Source organism: Peromyscus maniculatus, chromosome 10, assembly GCF_049852395.1.
Source record: "Peromyscus maniculatus bairdii isolate BWxNUB_F1_BW_parent chromosome 10, HU_Pman_BW_mat_3.1, whole genome shotgun sequence".
Taxonomy (NCBI): Eukaryota; Metazoa; Chordata; class Mammalia; order Rodentia; family Cricetidae; genus Peromyscus; species Peromyscus maniculatus.
Window position 1 is genome coordinate 60,442,905 of NC_134861.1, and position 18,689 is coordinate 60,461,593.

Consider the following 18,689-nt stretch of genomic DNA (forward strand, 5'->3'; position numbering starts at 1 on the left):
CTTCCATCACTATACGTTGTTTTCCGAGATGATTGGGAAAACCACCACATGAGGAAGTTCGCTTTCCGCCATGACCCTTCACTAATTTCCAGCCTATACGAGAAAAACTACAGCCCGTCTTTGATCGCTGACCATGAGACATGAGGAACACACGGTTCCAGAGTGTCTGTCATTTTTATTCTCATCTGAATAGCATTTTAAAAGGCACCTTTTAGGAGCTGGAGAGATGGCTCAGCGGTTAAGAGCACTGACCGCTCTTCCAAAGGACCTGGGTTCAGTTCCCAGCACCCACATGGAAGCTCACAACTGTAACTCCAAGATCTGATACCCTCACACAGACATACATGCAGGCAAGACACCAATGCACATCAAATAAAAATGAATAATTACTTTTTAATGCCCTTTTAAAAGTTCTCAGGCCCTTCAGTGTTCTCTATATACTTCCCATTCTGCCCTCTTCTCCTAGTTTACAGTTCTACAAACAACAAGGTTGCCCTCTAAGGAGCTTAAGGAATGGCCCCACACATCCACCCTGGAGGGTCCGGCTTGAAATGACTTGGTTTTCATGTTCCCATGGTAAATGTATTGTTTGGTTGGGGTCATTGCAGGCCATGAAGAAAGCCCATGACTGGGTGGAAGAGGATCAAAGCCTGGTGCAAATCGACGTGGCCAAAAGATCAGAGGAGGAAGAGACGAAGGACGAAAAGGAAGGGCGAGCCGAAGAACCCGAAGAAAACAAAATGGGGGAGAAAGGAACTAAAACTGTAGAGGTAAATCCATTCCACGTCACCCATACTCGTCAATGGTAATTGCTTTTTTGTTTTGTTTTGTTTTGTTTTGTTTTGTTTTGTTTTGTTTTTCGAGACAGGATTTCTAACTGTGTAGTTTTTTTTGGTGCCTGTCCTGGATCTCACTTGGTAGCCCAGGCTGGCCTCGAACTCACAAAGATCCGCCTGGCTCTGCCTCCCGAGTGCTGGGATTAAAGGCATGTGCCACCACTGCCCGGCTGTCAATGGTAATTTCTGAGCAGCCCCGTTTCAAGTGAGGATAGCCATTTTCCGTTTACACCGTGTCCTGCATTCTCGAACGTAAGAGTGCAAGGAACACTCCAGCCTCTCTGTTCCAAGACAACGTATGGCTGAGCTTTCCGTACGTTTTGTAGCTTTTCTCCATAACTTCGTAATTTTAAAGCAGAAAGCTCTTCCAGAGCATAATTGATTTATCTTTACAGTAAATCTCCATCTTGTATGCAAATGTGTTACTATAAATTGTCTTTATGTTCCCTCACTAATGGGGTAATTGAAGCTCTTTTCTCCTGCAAACCTTGTATTGCGGTGGCTTCTTCTCTGCAGTTTAATTTGTAGGTGTAGACTGTATGTCCTGCCCGTGCCCCAGAAGTCATCTGCAATAACTGCTCTTTCTGCCGGATTCTAATTTTAAAGCGACTAAGGTTGATCACTCCAAGGGAACATGTTCACTGAAGTGCTTCTGTTCATCTTTCCTTCACTAATCTAACTCACCATCTGCCTATCATGTGCCCAGTGTCTCTCTGACTATTGAGGACACAAGTGTGACTGGGCTTGTCTTACCCCTGGGGACCTGGCAGCACACACAGACACAGACACAGACACACACACACACACACATATTGTATGCATGCTTTGTCTCTGTGCAGAGGCCAGAGGTTGACTTTTCTAATCCTTTTCACTCACTCTCCACCTTATTTATTTATTTAATTTTTTTTGAGTCAAGGTCTCACACTGAACCTGGAGCTTACCGTTGTCTATGGCCAATGAGGCCCAGGGATCAGCCTGTCTCCATCCTTCAGTCCCAGGGTTGAAGGTGTGCAGTATTTATGTGGGTGCTGAGGATCCAAACTCAGCTCCTCATGCTAATGCAGAAGCTTTTTACTGTCTAAACCATCACCCCGCCCTTTGAGTTACGGACGGACACAGGATTACATCATCCAGGGATCAGGGTGTAGCTCAGTATTACAGTACGTGCTTAGCATCACGTCCTTTTTTTTTTTTTTTTTTTTTTCAGTGTGACAGGAACTTTTGAAAAGAGGCTGATTAGTGACTAAGTCTCTTGCGTGCGTTCATTTCAGGAAGTGTACATGCTGTCCATCGAAAGCCTGGCTGAGGTAACGGCGCGCTGTATCGAGCAGCTCCATAAAGTTGCAGAGCTGATTCTTCATGGCCAAGAAGAGGAAAAACCAGCCCAGGACCAAGCAAAAGTTCTGATAAAGTTAATGCCACTTTTAATTCTTACTTTTTAAAGTGCATGTGCGCATGCTGGTGCATGGGTGTGCGTGTGTATGTATGTGTGTGTGTATATACGTGTGTGCGTGTGTGTGTGTGTGTGTGTGTGTACATGTGTGTGTATACATGTGTGCATGTGTGTGTGTGTGCCATTCAAAATGCACATATGCACATACTCCAAGCAACTAAAGATTTATATTTTCATGTCAACTGTTCTGTTACTCTATGGTCATTTTAAAATATAAGGACTCCCTTAGGAAATGTATTATGCAGCAATAAATAGTAATAATAATATAACATAGGAGTTGTTTATGAGATTTAAGAGGAGACACACTAAGCCAGGCAATAAAGGCACATTGCCTTTAATCTCAGCACTCAGGAGGCAGAGGCAGGTGGATCTCTGTGAGTCTGGTCTACAGAGTGAGTTTCAGGACAGCCAGGGCTACACAGGGAAACCCTGTCTTGAAAAGAAAAAGAAAAAGGAAGAACACTAAATCATCCAGAGTTGTGAACAAGAGCCAAGTATTCAAAGCACAGAACATTGAGAGAATTTCTTCTTTCATGCTACACCCACAGAGAAAGGATACTCTAATGTAACTCCTCAGCACAAAAGTAGGCAGACACACACCACCCTTTTCAGAGATTTTACCTGCCCTGTATAGTCTGTTTTCTGGGCATGACAACCACTAATGCAAGCTAGTTCTCTGCAGGCTTCATTTCTGCATTATACATTGTAGTTTATGTTCTTTGATAAACAGTTGTTGTTGTTATTAGTTTATCTAGTGTTATGCAAACACAAATATACAAAAGTTTATACATACACACACACACACATGAAAACAGAGTGTGGAATCTTCTTGAAAATAGAAAACAGAGCTAAAAATAAGTTATTAACTATTATGTGTATAATTATATATATTATGACATGGAATTTTAGCTGATGTCCAAATACCCCATGCCATTATTATTGAAAAAAGGGAGCCAAAGTAGCCCCCAAGAAAATACATCAGGACACACACACACACACACACACACACACACACACACACACACCTCACTCACTATCCGCATTCACCTTGCCAGCTCGCTAATTTTACTACATCTGACAAGGCAAATTATGTATTTAGAAAGAAATTATATATTATGCAACAATTCTAGAGAGATCATGTACTTTTTAGCATATGGAAGGAAAAGAGAACAGCAAAACAGGAAGATTCTGAAATGCTGAGGACAGTATCCAGGTATTGTTTTGTCTTTGCCGTGTGGATTGAATGGAGGAGGACTGAGGCTCAGAAGTCCCAGGCATGAATTCTTGCTCTTAGCACCTCTCGGCTCCCTGCCCTGTTTGACCCCCAGCTGACCAGTTCAGTCAGTGAGTGCCCTTCCACCCTCTGCCCAAGAACACACTGTATGGTTCTCTGCCATCTCCTGGCCTTGCCCATGGGACTTCCTACAAACAAATTTCAGATGGATGGATGCCTCCACATAGTTCGTCAAGCCTGATACTTAGGCCTGGGGGTGTAGTTTAGTGGCAAGGCTGGACTAATGCATGGGAGGTCCTAGGTCTACTCCACAGCAACATACAGGAGTTGGGGACTGAGAAGATGGCCGGTTCAGGAAACTGCTTGCTGTGTTCACCTGAGGAGCTGACTCCAATCCCCAGCACCCTTACAAAAAGCCAGATGAGGCTGCAGACACCTGTCATCTCAGAGCTGGAGAGGTGGAGAGAGAGGACCCCCCAGGGCTGAACCTGCGAGTTTTCATGTTCAATGAGAGATCTTGTCTCAGAAAATAAGGTCGGATGCAGCTGGATGCAGTGGCACATGCCTTTAGTCCCAGCACTCAGGAGGCAGAGGCAGGTAGATCTCTGAGTTCGGGGCCAGCCTGGTCTACAGAGCGAGTTCCAGGACAGCCAGGGCTGCACAGAGAAACCCTGTCTTGAAAATCCAATAAATAGGTAAAGAAGGTTGGGAAGATTTAGGAAGGCTCAGATGTTAACTCTGGCCTCTACACACATGGAAACACACACCTCCTTCCCCCAACATGTGGCGTATGCACCCATATATACACAAAGAAAACTCTGAATACGTATGTTAGATAGAGTCCCTATCTATCAAAAAAGAAAACAAACCTTTCACTGACTTTAGCAGCTCTTGTAACATGTAAGACTTTTTAATCTGGAGCTATCGTTTTTTCTAATAGCATTTTAATCACCATTAAATCACACACTCGGGCTGGAGAGATAACTTCATGGTTAAGAGCACTGGCTGTTCTTCCAGAGGACCTGGGTTCAATTCCCAGCACCCACATGGCAGCTCAGAACTGTCTGTAATTCCAGTTCCTGGGGACACGACACCCATAGCAAAACACCAATGTACACAAAAATAAAAATAAATCACACACTCTAATTGTTAGGACAAAATCAGACAGAACACACATTGTTTGGCAATTATATTGTTTTCAATTTTTGTCATCTGTGGTGTTAGGATAAACATTCTTACTAATTTTGTCTTTCTTGCTTTATTTTCTTGGAGTAAAGACTTAGAAGTAGAATGGTCAAGGTAAAGTTCAAATTTCCAGATGTCCTAAAGACATTTTTTAGGGGATCATAATTTTGAGGCATGTAGTAAAAACGTAATCAGGATACAGAGAGAGGCTGGATATGATAGAGCATGCCCATATACCCAGCTCTCTGTAGGCTGAGGCAGGAGGATCTCCTGTAATTCAAGGTAGGTCAGTATGGGCCACATCATGACACACTGCTTGCTAAAAGGGGAGGGGTCGAGTGCTCACTTAGTATATCCAAGACCCTGGATTGTTCCCTAGCGCCAAAAGGTGTGTGTGCGCGCGCGTGCGTCCGTGCGTCCGTGCGCGTGCATGTGCGTGTGTGCATGTGTAAAATACCTGAGTTTTAATCCCCCTTTTTCAGTTGCTTCTGTATGTCCCATGCAGGTTACTTGGCAGGCTCAGTTTAGTCATTAGGTAACATGTGATTAAGTGCCTCGGTGAGCATCCATTATTTTAAAATGACCCAGATACTGGAGGAAAGCCACCTGGCCTGAATTTCCAGTCCTATGAAAATGATGCTCAAGCTTGATATTTCCCTGCACATGGCTTTGACTCTAAAAAGAGGGCACATTAATTAGAGGATTATTCCTTAATTAAACTGGAAAGAAAACCGTGACCTGCGGAAGGTGTTGAGGAGAGCTGCTCATTTCTGTAGAGTGACTTCGAACTTACGTGCTGTCCTTTTGATGTCATGCTGAGTTCACGTCAATCATTGTCTCGAGGGTTAAGTTACCGTAGTTTATTGAAAACCCCCAAACTTCTTTTTCCTTATTTCAGATTAACCACAGCGATGTGCAATGAAGTAGCCTCCTTATCAAAGAAGTTTACAAATTCTTTAACCACTGTCGGGGTAAGAATACAGTTTGGACCATTTTCTTACTTTTCTTAGGGAAGTGGAGCTTTGAGGAGAAGCCAGGAACATGACACCTTTGGAGATAACGCCATACGTAGATCTGTGTCGTGTGGTTTGCTAAAATCAGGCTGAGGTCGCCTCTCTAAACACCATCAGCCTAGGGCTCTCCTCTGTCTGGGCTGTGGACTTCAGTCTGCTGTCTGTCTGGGCTGTGGACTTCAGTCTTCTGTCTCTCTGTCTGGACTCCAGTTGCTGTCTGTCTGTCTGGGCTGTGGACTTCAGTCTGCTGTCTCTCTGTCTGGACTTCAGTTGCTGTCTGTCTGTCTGGGCTGTGGACTCCAGTCTGCTGACTGTCTGTCTGGTCTCCAGTCTTCTGTCTGTCTGTCTAGACTTTTGTCTGTCTGGACTCCAGTCTTCTGTCTGTCTGTCTGTCTGGGCTGTGGACTCCAGTCTGCTGTCTGTCTGTCTGGGCTGTGAACTCCAGTCTGCTGACTGTCTGTCTGGTCTCCAGTCTTCTGTCTGTCTGTCTGGACTCCAGTCTGCTGATTATCTGTCTGGACTCCAGTCTTCTGTCTGTCTGTCTGGACTCCAGTCTTCTGTCTCTCTGTCTGGACTCCAGTCTTCTGTCTGTCTGTCTGTCTGGACTCCAGTCTTCTCTCTCTCTCTGTCTGGACTCCAGTCTGCTGTTTCAGACATCTGAGCTGTGGAGTGAATGGTCAGATCTCTGTGGACCTCATTTTATTCATATACCAGAAGAATGGGTGTCAAATGAAGGTTCCTTTCCATTGCTTATTATCTAGGATTTCACTACTCAAGAATCTCTTTTAATAAATTAAATTTAAATATTATCACTCATTATTGCCTTCTCATAAGTCACATATGATAAGAGTTTCAAAAGAAAAACAGAATGTCAATTAACATCTAAGCGTTTATGTTCTCAAGGTAATAGCTTTGAAAAACTCTGCATTTATTTCAATATGTGGTTTCTGATTACATAGCCAGGTTGTCTTTTTCTGTCCTTTTCTGTCCCAGGTAGTCCTCGTGGGCTGGGAAGATGGCTTAGTAGATAGAGAAGTTGATGTGTGAGGAGGAGAATCTGAGTTCAGATCCCCAGAACCTACCTGTAATTCAGTACTCTGGGGGTAGACTAGGGCTCCCCACCCAGGGCAAGATGATTAGCTAGGGTAACCAAATTGGCTAGCTCCAGGTTCAGCAAGAGACCCTGTCTCAGTAAATAAAGTAGAGCGTGATTGAGGAAGACCCGACATTAACCTCTGACCTCCACACATATGTGCACACACATGCACGCCCACGCTCACATGCATGCAAACGTGTGTGATTCCCCCCTCCACACTACACATATGCACATGGGGGAGAAATCAGTCACATTATAAAGCCCTACCTTTGGGGACGAGAGGGGACCATTCCTCCTTAACTTTCCTCCTTCCCTTTAAAGTCCCGGATGCAAGCTCTGATCCTTCCCAGAGACACAGGAGACAGGTTCTAGTTAGGGTATTTCTGATTGCAATGTACAGTTTTCTGAGGATGACTGGAAGTCTGAAACCAGGGTTATGCTCTCTTTTAGGCCTCTAGGGGTGGGTTATAAATTGCTCAGATAAATGGGGTCTTTATGGACAGAAGGCAGTCGAAGGCTGTGAACAGCTTTGGGGATCCAATGATAGAACTCATCCACGCTCTCTGAAACACTGCTGAAGTATGTTTCTCTTTTCACATCCCTTTTTCCTGGGTGAGAGGTTTCAGGAAGACCCTTAGCGTGGGTCAGATGGTCAGATGTCCACCTTGGTGTCACTCAGCAGTGGCTGGGGACAAGCTTGTGTCCTGCAGACTACTAGCTGCTGTGGTGTTACTGCACTTTAGGTCAAGAGCAGTCCTTCAAAGAAATCTGTCCCCAGGCTTCCGTAAGTGACTCTATGAATGGAGGGTGAGCTACAGGCCACCAATCTGTACTGCTGCCAGGAGTCTGTTTGCTTGGCGGATCATGGTCCTATCTAACTGTAGGCTTTCAGCAGCGGTGTGTCGTTGTCTGTAAGCAGAATGATGGAGAGGCGGAAGCCACTGGTATGACAGGCTGGATGAAGCGCACTCCTATAGTCCAAGTTACTTGATGCCGAGCTTTGGTGGGAATGCTGGGTTTACACAGGGCTGGCCTCATCCATTCAGGTCCCCAGCCTCTGCTGTTCCATTTCCTCACATTCTGCAGCTCACTAGCAGAGGAACCTAAGTCCCAGGGAAGTGACCGTATTCGCCCGGGGCCTCTTCATTGATCTCACAGCTCCCCACAGCAGTCTATGGAGCATCAGACAGATAACCAACTGTTTGGTGTCCCGGGGGTGTCTGTGGGTTTTATATGGTGTGTGATAAACAGGCTTCCCTCCTGGAGTGGTAATGTTTGTGATGGTGTTCTCCTCTCCATGTACCGTATCACACTCTAAAGTAATGCTTCCAAAACCTTACCATGCACATCAACTACCTGGAGACCTCCTTCAGATGCAGATTCTTGGTCAGTCTATGTGAGCTGAAGACAGGGACTCTGCATTGTTAATAAGCCCTAGGTGACCAAGCCAAGGTCTGTTCCTGAGCCAGGGTCTCCACGTTTCCAGCAGGTGGGTGTATGCTTGGACTCATAATTGTATACAGATACAAACACAGGTACAGACATTTGGGGTTTTGCAAAAATCAGCAGATGTGTTGTCCATTTGGAGACGGTGAAAGCTACGTCTGAAAATGGAGCTTACAGGCATGGCATCGGCATGGCATCACCACGACAAAGCCCATCTGCAGCTATGACGAATCGTTTGCATCTGTCATTGTCTCTGTCCTCCCAAACAGCCATTTTTCATAACTTGAAGCTAATGAGTGTGCAGTGCTCTCCAGACTCCGTTTAAATTGCCCACACATCTCATTGATTCTGAAAACCAATGTCATTTTACTGCCCTCGTTTTGATGATCTCTTAGAGGTTTATCGATAATCACATAAACATGAAAGCAAATCCTGTGATGGATTTTTCTGGTTGCTTACTACAATGAGTGCCTTTTTAAAAGAGGTTCTTCTCCCCCACCTCCCACAAGGCTCCATTGTGGTTTCCTCAGCAAGGCATTACCCTCTGTAGGGGAACGCCAATGAAGGGAGGCTTCTCTGCGAAGAAATATTTAATTCATATGCTTTTGTTTGCCTCAGAGCCTCCCAGGTACAGTGAGGGAGGGCAGCCCGCTACGATTGCCCCAGTCTTGATTCATTGTTGGAGAAGGTTGGGCAGTTTTGATAGGGAAGAGTGCTGATTGACAGCCGAATACTATACCTAAGGATAATGAGCGTCTCTGCCTTCTGGGGCACCTGAGATAGGGGTTTGTTCTCCATGCTTTACACACCCGTGTGCTTTTCAAACCTGATTCTGCAGATGTATTTGGAAGTTACAGTTAAGGATGTTTTTACTTTGTTGCTCTTCTGGTAGATAACGTAGACCCAAAATTCGTGTCTGCAGCTGACGTGGAGGAGGAAGGAAAGAGAGAATAAAGAAAGGACAGACAGACTGGACTACTAGGATAAATAAGTGAGGGACTTAACCTGCCTGGGAATTTTGAGAAAGCCAAAATATGAAACTAAAATTTAAAAAAAAAAAAAAAAACTGCTCAGGGCCGGGAGAGATGACTCAGTAGTTAAAAGCATGTGCTACTTTTACAGAGGACGCGAGTTCAGTTCCCAGCACCCACATAGAGCAGATCATAACTGCCTATAATTACAGCTCCAGGGAATCTGATGCCCTCTTCTGGCCCCTGAGGGCAGATGCACTCACATGCACATATCCCACACCAACATATACACACATACACATAATGAAAAATAAATAGAATAAAATTCCTAAGAATAAAAATCTCAGTAAGCTATATGGATACTTAATTAAAATGTGCATCGAGGCATGATACATGTCTGTAATCCCAGCCCCTGGAAGCATGAGGCAGGAGGATCATGAGTTGGAGGCTAATCTGGGCTACATATAAAGACCAAAAAGACTTTTCAAACACAATAATCAAAATCATGGCCAACTCGCTATCAACGTTCCAAGTGTAGCTGGTCTGGGTGTAGGATGGTGTCAGGCAAATTGTGCACATAGAAGACAGGATCCAATCAGCTACAAATTTCCAGCAATTTAACAGATCTGAGTTTACTTTTCTAGTAACGTGAACTTACACAAATCGCTCAGCCTTCAGGATTGCTATTTCTTCATCTAGCACCTACGCTTATCACAGCCCCAACCCCCTCCTAGGATCGCTGGTAGAATTAGAGATCACAGGTGCAGGAAGGTGTAGACACGGGTCTCCAGTAAGCACACACGTCTCTCCTTCCTCTCCTAAGACATCCCTCTACCAAGCGGCATCTTACATGTGATGTGCTAAGCCTTACGGGATGAGCCCCTAATCTGTCAATTTCTTACTTTCAATTTCACAGAGCAACAAGAAGGCGGAAGTCCTTAACCCCATGATCAATAGTGTGTTTTTAGAGGTAAGTAGTCCCCAGAGAGAAAAGTACTCCGAATCAAAGCAGATGTTGCAGCTGTGTTCTTTCTTCTCTCTCCCAGTCAGCAAGCGTTATCAAAATTCAAATCTTATCACCAACAGTCTCACAGTCTGTGCGTGTGTGTGTGCGTGTGTGTGTGTGTGTGTGTGTGTGTGTGTGTGTGTGTGTGTGTGCATCCTTGTAGCTCAGCCAGCTGTAAAGCCTCTGGCGGAGCAGCAATGCCTAATTTTCAAGAATTCCTGGTTTATAATAAAAGAAAATGCTAAGCTTGCAGGTTATTTCCTGCCACTGATTCCCCCCCAGCAGAGGCAGATCTCTGCTGCCAAGTTTGGCACTGTGATTATTGGCTACAGTGGAGGATCATTGCCTCCTGGTGATTCTCGTTAAAAAACGGGGCACTTCCCTTCGTTCACGATAACCTTTGGTGTAGCTGAAACTGAGTCCCAGGTTAGCGAAGATGCCACAGAATGTCTGCCCACTCAGCGGCAAGGGTAGGATGGCCCATGGTGCTCACCCCCTGACCTGCCTGCTCACTTCACTGGGCCAGCAACACAGATGGGGAGGCTGTCCCAGCACCGGCTGGGGCTCGGCCAAAAAAAAAAAAAAACCCAGCGATGTAAGAGAGAAGCAGCCCAAGGTGCCTTCTTCCTGGTAGAGCGTGGGCACGCGTTCTGCCTGTGGCCAGTGGAGGGGGAATCTCCCGATGGACACCAGACTGTAAAACACTTGCAGTGGGTAGCCGCAGGGCCGTGCAAGCAGATGCAGAGCCTGGGCAGTGCACACATCACCTCCCCTCTTAGATGCCACCTGAAGGCTTTGGCGGTCACAAAGCACCAGGAATGCTAAGAACTGATGGCTGTATTGCTGGGAACTGTGCCCCACTGGTAAGCAAAGCTGTCAATGGAGAAAAATGAACAAAGTGGTGGCAGCGAGCATCGTCGCGCAGGACACAGCCGTACCGTGGAGTGGAACCGGCCAGAAGGGGCAGGGACTATAGGGACAAATGCAGTGGAACAGACACAGCTAATAAACCCCCTGGAAGTCAAAGACAGAGTATACAGTCTAAGAAAATCTGCCTTCTGGAAAGCCGGGTGTAGTGCTGTATACCAGCAGTCCCAGCTCTCCGAGATCTGAGGCAGGAGGATGGTGAGTTCAAGGCCAACACAAGCTGCGTAGTGAGACTCTGTCTCAGTTCTCAGTCTCCTACCCCAAATCTCTGTCCTGGCTTCCAGATTAAAAGTGCGCATTAGCACATTAATTTCCCTTTTGTGTGCACCACAGATATGAGACCCAAGACTCACTGGCCCAGAAGAAATGTTCATGTTCTAGATACACTAAACTTCACCCAATTCACCATGTTTACAATAATCCCCCAGTGCACTCTGTGCAGAGCTTTCTATAAATTGTCTATGGTTTAGACTCTAATCTCCTTTGTCCTGTGATTTCAGGGCCATAGGGTTGACCGGAGAAAGAGTGGATCGTACTGGCCATACTGGGCCATGATGGATCTACACGCACTCACATCCCTTAAAAGCCTGTGGAAATGCCGGGCGGTGGTAGCGCACGCCTTTAATCCCAGCACTCGGGAGGCAGAGACAGGCAGATCTCTGTGAGTTCGAGGCCAGCCTGGTCTACAGAGCGAGTTCCAGGAAAGGCGCAAAGCTACACAGAGAAACCCTGTCTCGAAAAACCAAAAAAAAAAAAAAAAAGCCTGTGGAAATGATTTATCTCATTTTGAATGAAAGTCCCTTTATTAACTTACATAATTAAGACCCAGGCATACTCCATCCAAAGCGATGTGTTGACATTTGCTACACGCACGACCATTCTAAGAATTTCTCGACGGTGTAGTCTGATGGTGTTCCCTCTCCTCAGATGAAAGAGAATGTTGTCAGACTGTGACAGCCGTCGAAACTGGACTATGAAAATATCCCTCAGCTCCATTTTCCCTTCCTGCAGGGCTGCAATAGCACCACGTACATCCAGGACGCCCTCCAGCTGCTGCTGCCGGTGTTACAGGTCTCCCACATCCACACCAGCTGTTTGAAGGCCGAGACCCAGCGAGACGACAGCTAGTGCAGTGGCAGCCGATTCTCTTCACTACATACCGTTTAAAGGCGATGGTCTTCACCAACACAGGAGACCCCCCCCCCCAATCTGAGGACACTACAAGCAACTTTGCACAGTTTTGCAAATACAGAGAGTTAACATTTCTCTTAATGTATATTGTTGTTGTTATTGATAATTATATTTTCAGTATATTAACTTAAATTTATACTTGTTATATTGAAATTACCCTTCAGTTTACAGTTCATTCACAAATACGTGTTTTCCTGGTCAAACATGCTATATTTAGAAATTCATAGGGAGACCCTAGGTTTTTGTGCATCTTTGAAATGTCTACCTTTGAGTGCCCTATTTTTCTAAGACGTGGCTTTAAGTCAGTTCTTATGCTGAACTGCATTTTGTTGCATAAATGTCACAAGCAAAAACAGCACTACTTATTTGGTTTTTAAAAAGGACATAAATATATTTTTGTAGTCAACCATTTTGTGACAAGATTTATTGAGCATCTACTATGTGCTTACCATAAAGGAATAGGACCTCACTCCATTAGAGACATGTTCTGAAAGGTGATTTATAATAACCCTTAACATATTTTAGGATATTAAGGTGTTTTCTAAACTGTAAAATGCTTGAAGAACCAAGTAAATTGGTGGCTACTTAAAATGTGCTACCCCTTCAATTTATTACCATTCTTTAAACCTCTTTGACCTTTTTTTTAAACACCAAAATTACCTCTAGGGTGATAATATGTATGAAAAGGGGTATGAAAAAATATTTATTTCTGAGACAGGATCTCACTATGTAGGCCAGGCTGACCTCAGACTCACAAAGATCTGCCTGCCTCTGCCTCCCAAGTACTGGGATTAAAGGTGTACAGAACCATGCCTGCCTGGCCTGAAGATATATTTTAGTTTAGGGTAGATGATGGCAAAATTAGAAAAGCTTGGATGCTTTTCAATGAAAAATAAAAGGGGTTTTGAGCATAGTAGACGCCCAGACCTGCGTTCCAAAAATACCTTCTAAACCGATCACACACGCTGTGGTGGTGAAGGGTAGAAAATACTGATGCGCATTGGCCAGGTGCTATGTTGATTCAGGGAGATGCCGCAGAGACCTTGCAGTCAGCAGTGGTGGTGACATTGGGCTCTTTCTGAGCCGCACCTGTTCTTGGCAAGTTGGGATTCTGTGGCGTGCTTCTGTTCCAGACCCTCACTGACATCCGTACCAACAGTGTCCAAAATAGTCACGTCAGTGGCTCTCCCAGGGCAAATGAGGCGTGTAGTCTTAAGAGGGAGAACGTCCCTTTGCTTTCTTTATTTCTGTGATAAAATCAACTGTCTCTGTTCCCTCAGGCCAAGTCGGTGTTTGAATATTCTCAGTAGCATTTTTGTGTGCCTGTGTCTTGTTTTTCAGCTGTCCGTCTCCTGAAACAACCAAATAAAAACATAAGGACAGTTTACTTGCAACCTAGAAAAATAAAACTCCCTTTGAAAAATCAAGTAAAAGGTTCATTTCTCCTTTTCTGACATCTGGCATGTTGCTGATATTAAGTATGTTGGAGATTAACTGATAATGATGTCACATTTACCTTTATGACTTCTGAAATTCTTATGTATAGAGCGGAAGAAAAATCTAGATTTGTAAATTTTTTTTTTTTTTTTTTTGCATCGGATGGGTCGGTACATTAACTAGAAATATAAAAGAAAAGCTAATGCTTTCAAAGGAACTCTATTCCCAGACACAGTCTCTCGGCCCTCAGCGCTGCAGTGGTGGCTCAGCAGGCAGAGTGTTGAGAAAACACAAGCACCTGGGTTTGGGTCCCCAGCGCCCATGTGAAATCTGGGTGCACACCTATAATCCCAGTGGCGGGTGGTGGAGCCAGGAGGACCCCCGGGGCTCACTGCCAGCCAGTCTAACTGATTGGTGAGCTCCCGCTTCAGTGAGAGTCCAGGTCTCAAAAGAAAATAACATGAGCAGTAGAGGCAGACGGCCAAGGTAGACCTGTGGCACAAAGACCTGCACAAATATGCGTGTACACCACACATATACCTGAAAGAGAAGTTCAAAACACTCGGTGGCGTGGCTGGAAGTTTTCCTGTGTCCCGCCCAGTCTGCAGCCACTCAGACCTAAGTAAACACACAGAAGCTTATATTAATTATAACTGCTTGGCCATTAGCTCAGGCTTACTACTGACTAGCTCTTACACTTAAACTCAGCCCATTTCTGTTAATCTATATATCACCACGTGTTCCATGGCTTTACCTGTGTGCCATTACATGCTGCTCCCTGGATGGCAGGCTGGCGTCTTCTGACTCAGCCTTCCTCCTCCCAGAATTTCCTTGTCTGTTTATCCTGCCTGGCTACTGGCCAATCAGCATTTTATTTATCAACCAATCAGAGCAACACATTCATAGCATACAGAGCAACATCACCCATCATGGTAGTGCACGCCTATAATCCTAGCACTCAGGAGGTAAGGCAGGAAGATCGAAAGTTCAAGGTCATCCTCGGCTACATAGCAAGTTCCAGGCCAGCCTGGGCTACATGAGACCCCATCTTTAAAACACTGCCTAAACATCCATTTAGTGTACAGCAAAAGTTTTAATTATAAAACAAAATAAAAAAAAAACTTTAAAATAATAGATAACTATTTCTTAAAGTAAGCAACATTATTGACATGTCCTTTATTTATCTTTAATGAAAAAAATAACCAAGTTGCCAAGTGGAGACACGAACTGAAAGTATTCCCTGATCCATGGTCTGTGAATTAAACTGTTGAAGAGAGATAATCGTTGACTGTAGACCCATTGTCTAGGATTCCTCTCTCGTTACTGTTTTGTCTTCACCACCACTTTGAAATAATAGCTGCTTTGCTTTGCTGTCAAAACACATGATCCAGACCTGGGGAAATGTGAGTCTGTTATTGAATGAATGATTTAGCAGGCTTACCATGGAACTTCAGTATTCAGTAATACTTTACATAAACTGAATTCATTGCACCGCACACAATTACCCTGAACAAGCAATGCCAGATTTTGCATCAAGTACAAAATAAATTCTGATCTAAATATTGAATATAGCCCTGCGTCTGTGCCTTATTAAATAAAAAGCATCCAAACCGTGTTTCAAATTCAAAGCAAAAAGCATTCAAGAAAAATTGCTTTGGGGTATCGATACTTTTAGATCTGAAGGACAGAGTCCCAAATCTTAAAGGACAGGCCTAAGTTAGCATTCTCTCCCACTGAGAACAGGAGTATGTGCTATTTCTGGGTCTCACACAAGCTCAGAGTTAAAGGAGCAGCGTGACTCGCTGAAGCCGTGACGAAAGGAAGCCCTACACATCAACAAAGGAACGGCACACCCCAGATGCAGAGCAAGAGGGACCAGGAGTGGGTGCACACTTGTGCATCCCTGCAAAGGAATGGCACCCCCCAGATGCAGAGCAAAAGGAACCAGGAGTGTGTTCACACTTAAGCATCCCTGCAAAGCAACAGCACACCTCAGAGGCAGAGCCAGAGAGACCAGGAGTGTGTTCACACTTTTGTGTCCCTGTGCCCATAATACCCAGCAGAAGCTACTTAAGGAAAAAACAGTTTTCTTTGGGTGCAATTTCAAAAGATTTCAGTCCATCCTGATGGAGGAAATAGAGTGAAACTGGGCAGGGTGTGGCTGTGGAGCATGTGGTGGAGGCTGCCCATGTCACTGCAGATCAAGGGAGTTGAGAGTCTCCTTCAAAGGCCCCTAATGGCATGCTTTCACCAGCCAGCTCTTCCCCTCCACACACCACACCTAAAGCCTCCAAGGCCTCCCTCACAAAATGAACAAACAAAAACCACGCCACCAACCGGGAAACAAACACAGGTCTGGGGTGGGAGGCAGATTTCAGATTCAACCCAAAAGAAGGAAGCATCAACAATGTTCTGGCTGAAGGGACGCACAAATGACCGGATAGAGCCCCAGGGCAGGAAGCAAATGTCTTCTTGTGCTGTGTAGGAATCCCCTGCCCCAAGGTGCTTATCATTCCAGGGAGGCACCTTCTGCGCAGGCTGCCCACACGGTACCTGCTTGAGAAACAAAAGCAGACAGAGTCCGTTCAAATTTACAATTTTTTGAAAATTATCATGGCATTTCTCTTTGTCCTAAAATGAAAAGCGCTGTGTGTGTGTGTGTGTGCTCACACGTGCTCACAGGCACACACGTGCTCACATGCACACACATGCTGAACAGATGAGGTTGGTCATGCTATACTCCTTCCAATGGTATTTAATTTTAGAAAAGTAATTACTCTACAGGACCAAACTGGGGTTTTTGTTTGTTTGTTTTGCTTTTTGATAATGTAAGAAATTGCCCTTTGATCCTCGTCTCAAGCATGCCCTGCATTCTGATGTTTAGATCCGGGCTTCAACTTGGCTTCTTAAATTACCATGCCTGTACAGGCACTTCAGGAAAGATCATGCTGAAAATCCATCTTAGAAAATGGCGATTGGGTTCCGGTTTTGTAGTTGATTAGAATTCATAATGCCACAGGAATAGCTTCAGACTGGCCGTGCTTCACATGAAAGACAATAAATGAGGTGCTTAGCTGTGTGGTTTATCTTCAGAGCTATCTCATCCCATAGACAGGTTTGTGTTTGCTTTCTGTATATTCACCCACACTGAGTGATCTTCCAGAATATCTGCCACTAAACAGGTCAGAAGAAAGACCTCATTTTCTTCATTTCTTATCTTCCACCCTAAACATAAGGAGTTATTGCACGCTTTGAATGCACAGGTTCTATGGTCAAATTATGACAACCCAATCAGTGAGGATGTATTGACGTTGTTTCTACTATTTTTAGTGTCTGGGGGTCATCATAGATTGGGTAAAGAGACTAACTGCAGAGGGTTAGAATTTTGTGTTGAGATCTGAACTAAATTTACCTTTGTCTGGATCACAGAGGATTTCTCTCTCGGCATGAGCTGCTAGCCAAAGAGCAATAGGATTATGTCAGCCCGCAGTGAGCGCAGCTCACCTGACGGGCCTGCCTCTTGCATTAGTCTCAAAGGACGTTTAACCTGAAAAGAATAATTCGTGGATGTCTTCAGCGCCTTCACTGAGTGTAGACATTTGGAGTGATTCTGAGCTGATCTGTCTTCCTGCCCTTCGTGTTCCACAAGCAGGCTTCTCGGATGCTATTTGGAAGAAAAAGCCAGTATAGACGCCAAGGCCAGATGGGTGAAACCTTGGCACAAAGCAAAGCCAAGCTCTGCCTTTGAGTCCTTGCCATCTTTATCCTGTTTCTCTAGCAGGGTTTTTTTTTTTTTTTTAACAGCCATTAAATACACAGCTTCCAGGACCAGTTTTTTAACGCTCTCTTTTCCCCATTTATGAGAAAACCATCCGCTAGGAACTTCAACCGTGATCAGTAGCGTGTACATACCGTATGCTGGGCTGTGTGCTCAGTGCTTACTACATGGTTCCATTACGTATTCACAGTCACCCAATTGGGCAGATACGGATTACAATCTCTGCCACAAGAACAAAACCACTGAGATCCAGACAAGTTACGTAACTGACCCAGAGCTGCATGAGTAACGACAGAGCCGGGATTCGAACCCAGGTCGGTCTGACCTCACCAGCTAGCATTTTGAACTACTGTCTGGAACCACGCAAGGAAAGAGGAAGGTCTTAGGGAGATCTGAATGCTCAGGTTCACAGGCTTAACTCTCTGAAGCCCTGGATCGGCATACAACTGAGAGCTTTAACTGTCGGCTTTGCTCGTTTTCACGTAGCCGAGAACAAACAGGAACTAGAGAGACCAGATTGGAGCATGGGCAGTTATTTGGTCCCTGGGTGGCTCTCACCACAGGTTTTTTTTTTTTTTTTTTAAATCCTTTCACAGACATTTAAACCAAGCAGCTTAGCTGTCCTGTCTCCCAGGTGCCCTTGACAACATGAAAACCTCTCCATCTCCTCTTCCCTCCCTGCCCCCTTCTCCAGTGCCAGGGAAGCCAGTCTGGAATCAACACGATTCCTGGGCACTGAATGGCTACTGGCTTCCGGGACCGTGGCAGTTTTAATGCTCTCCCTGCCTTGGAGATCACAGCCTTGTCTAGACAAGCTTTACGCTGTATCTCCAATCCTGAGTTCCGTAAGATTTTGAGAAACATCCTAAAAAAGAAAAGGCTGGCTGATCCCTCCTGCCCCTGCCCTTGGCACTGCTGCCAGACACCATGGCGGCGGCGGCGGCGGCGGCGGCGGCGGCGGCGGCGGCGGCGGCGGCGGCGGCGGCGGCGGCGGTGATGGGGGGCGGTGATGTTGATGACTGATGAAATGACAGCGGCCAGCTTGTTACTTCCGGTGTTTCAGACACCTGACAGGAGCCCTCGGCCGCCCATCTCGTCTAATCCCACACACCAGTC

General features: G+C 45.3%; 1 protein-coding gene across 1 annotated transcript in view; it reads left to right on the plus strand.

Moving 5' to 3' along the window:
• The window catches only part of Fam114a1 (family with sequence similarity 114 member A1), a 71,502-nt gene extending 57,711 nt beyond the window's left edge, over positions 1–13,791 (plus strand). The window contains exons 10-14 of the mRNA XM_006974599.4: positions 609–770; positions 2,108–2,247; positions 5,607–5,679; positions 10,151–10,204; positions 12,179–13,791. Of these exons, the coding sequence (XP_006974661.1) occupies positions 609–770; positions 2,108–2,247; positions 5,607–5,679; positions 10,151–10,204; positions 12,179–12,295 (546 nt within the window). The 3' untranslated portion in view covers positions 12,296–13,791. The remainder of the gene's footprint in view (positions 1–608; positions 771–2,107; positions 2,248–5,606; positions 5,680–10,150; positions 10,205–12,178) is intronic.
• The last annotated feature ends 4,898 nt before the right edge of the window (positions 13,792–18,689 follow it).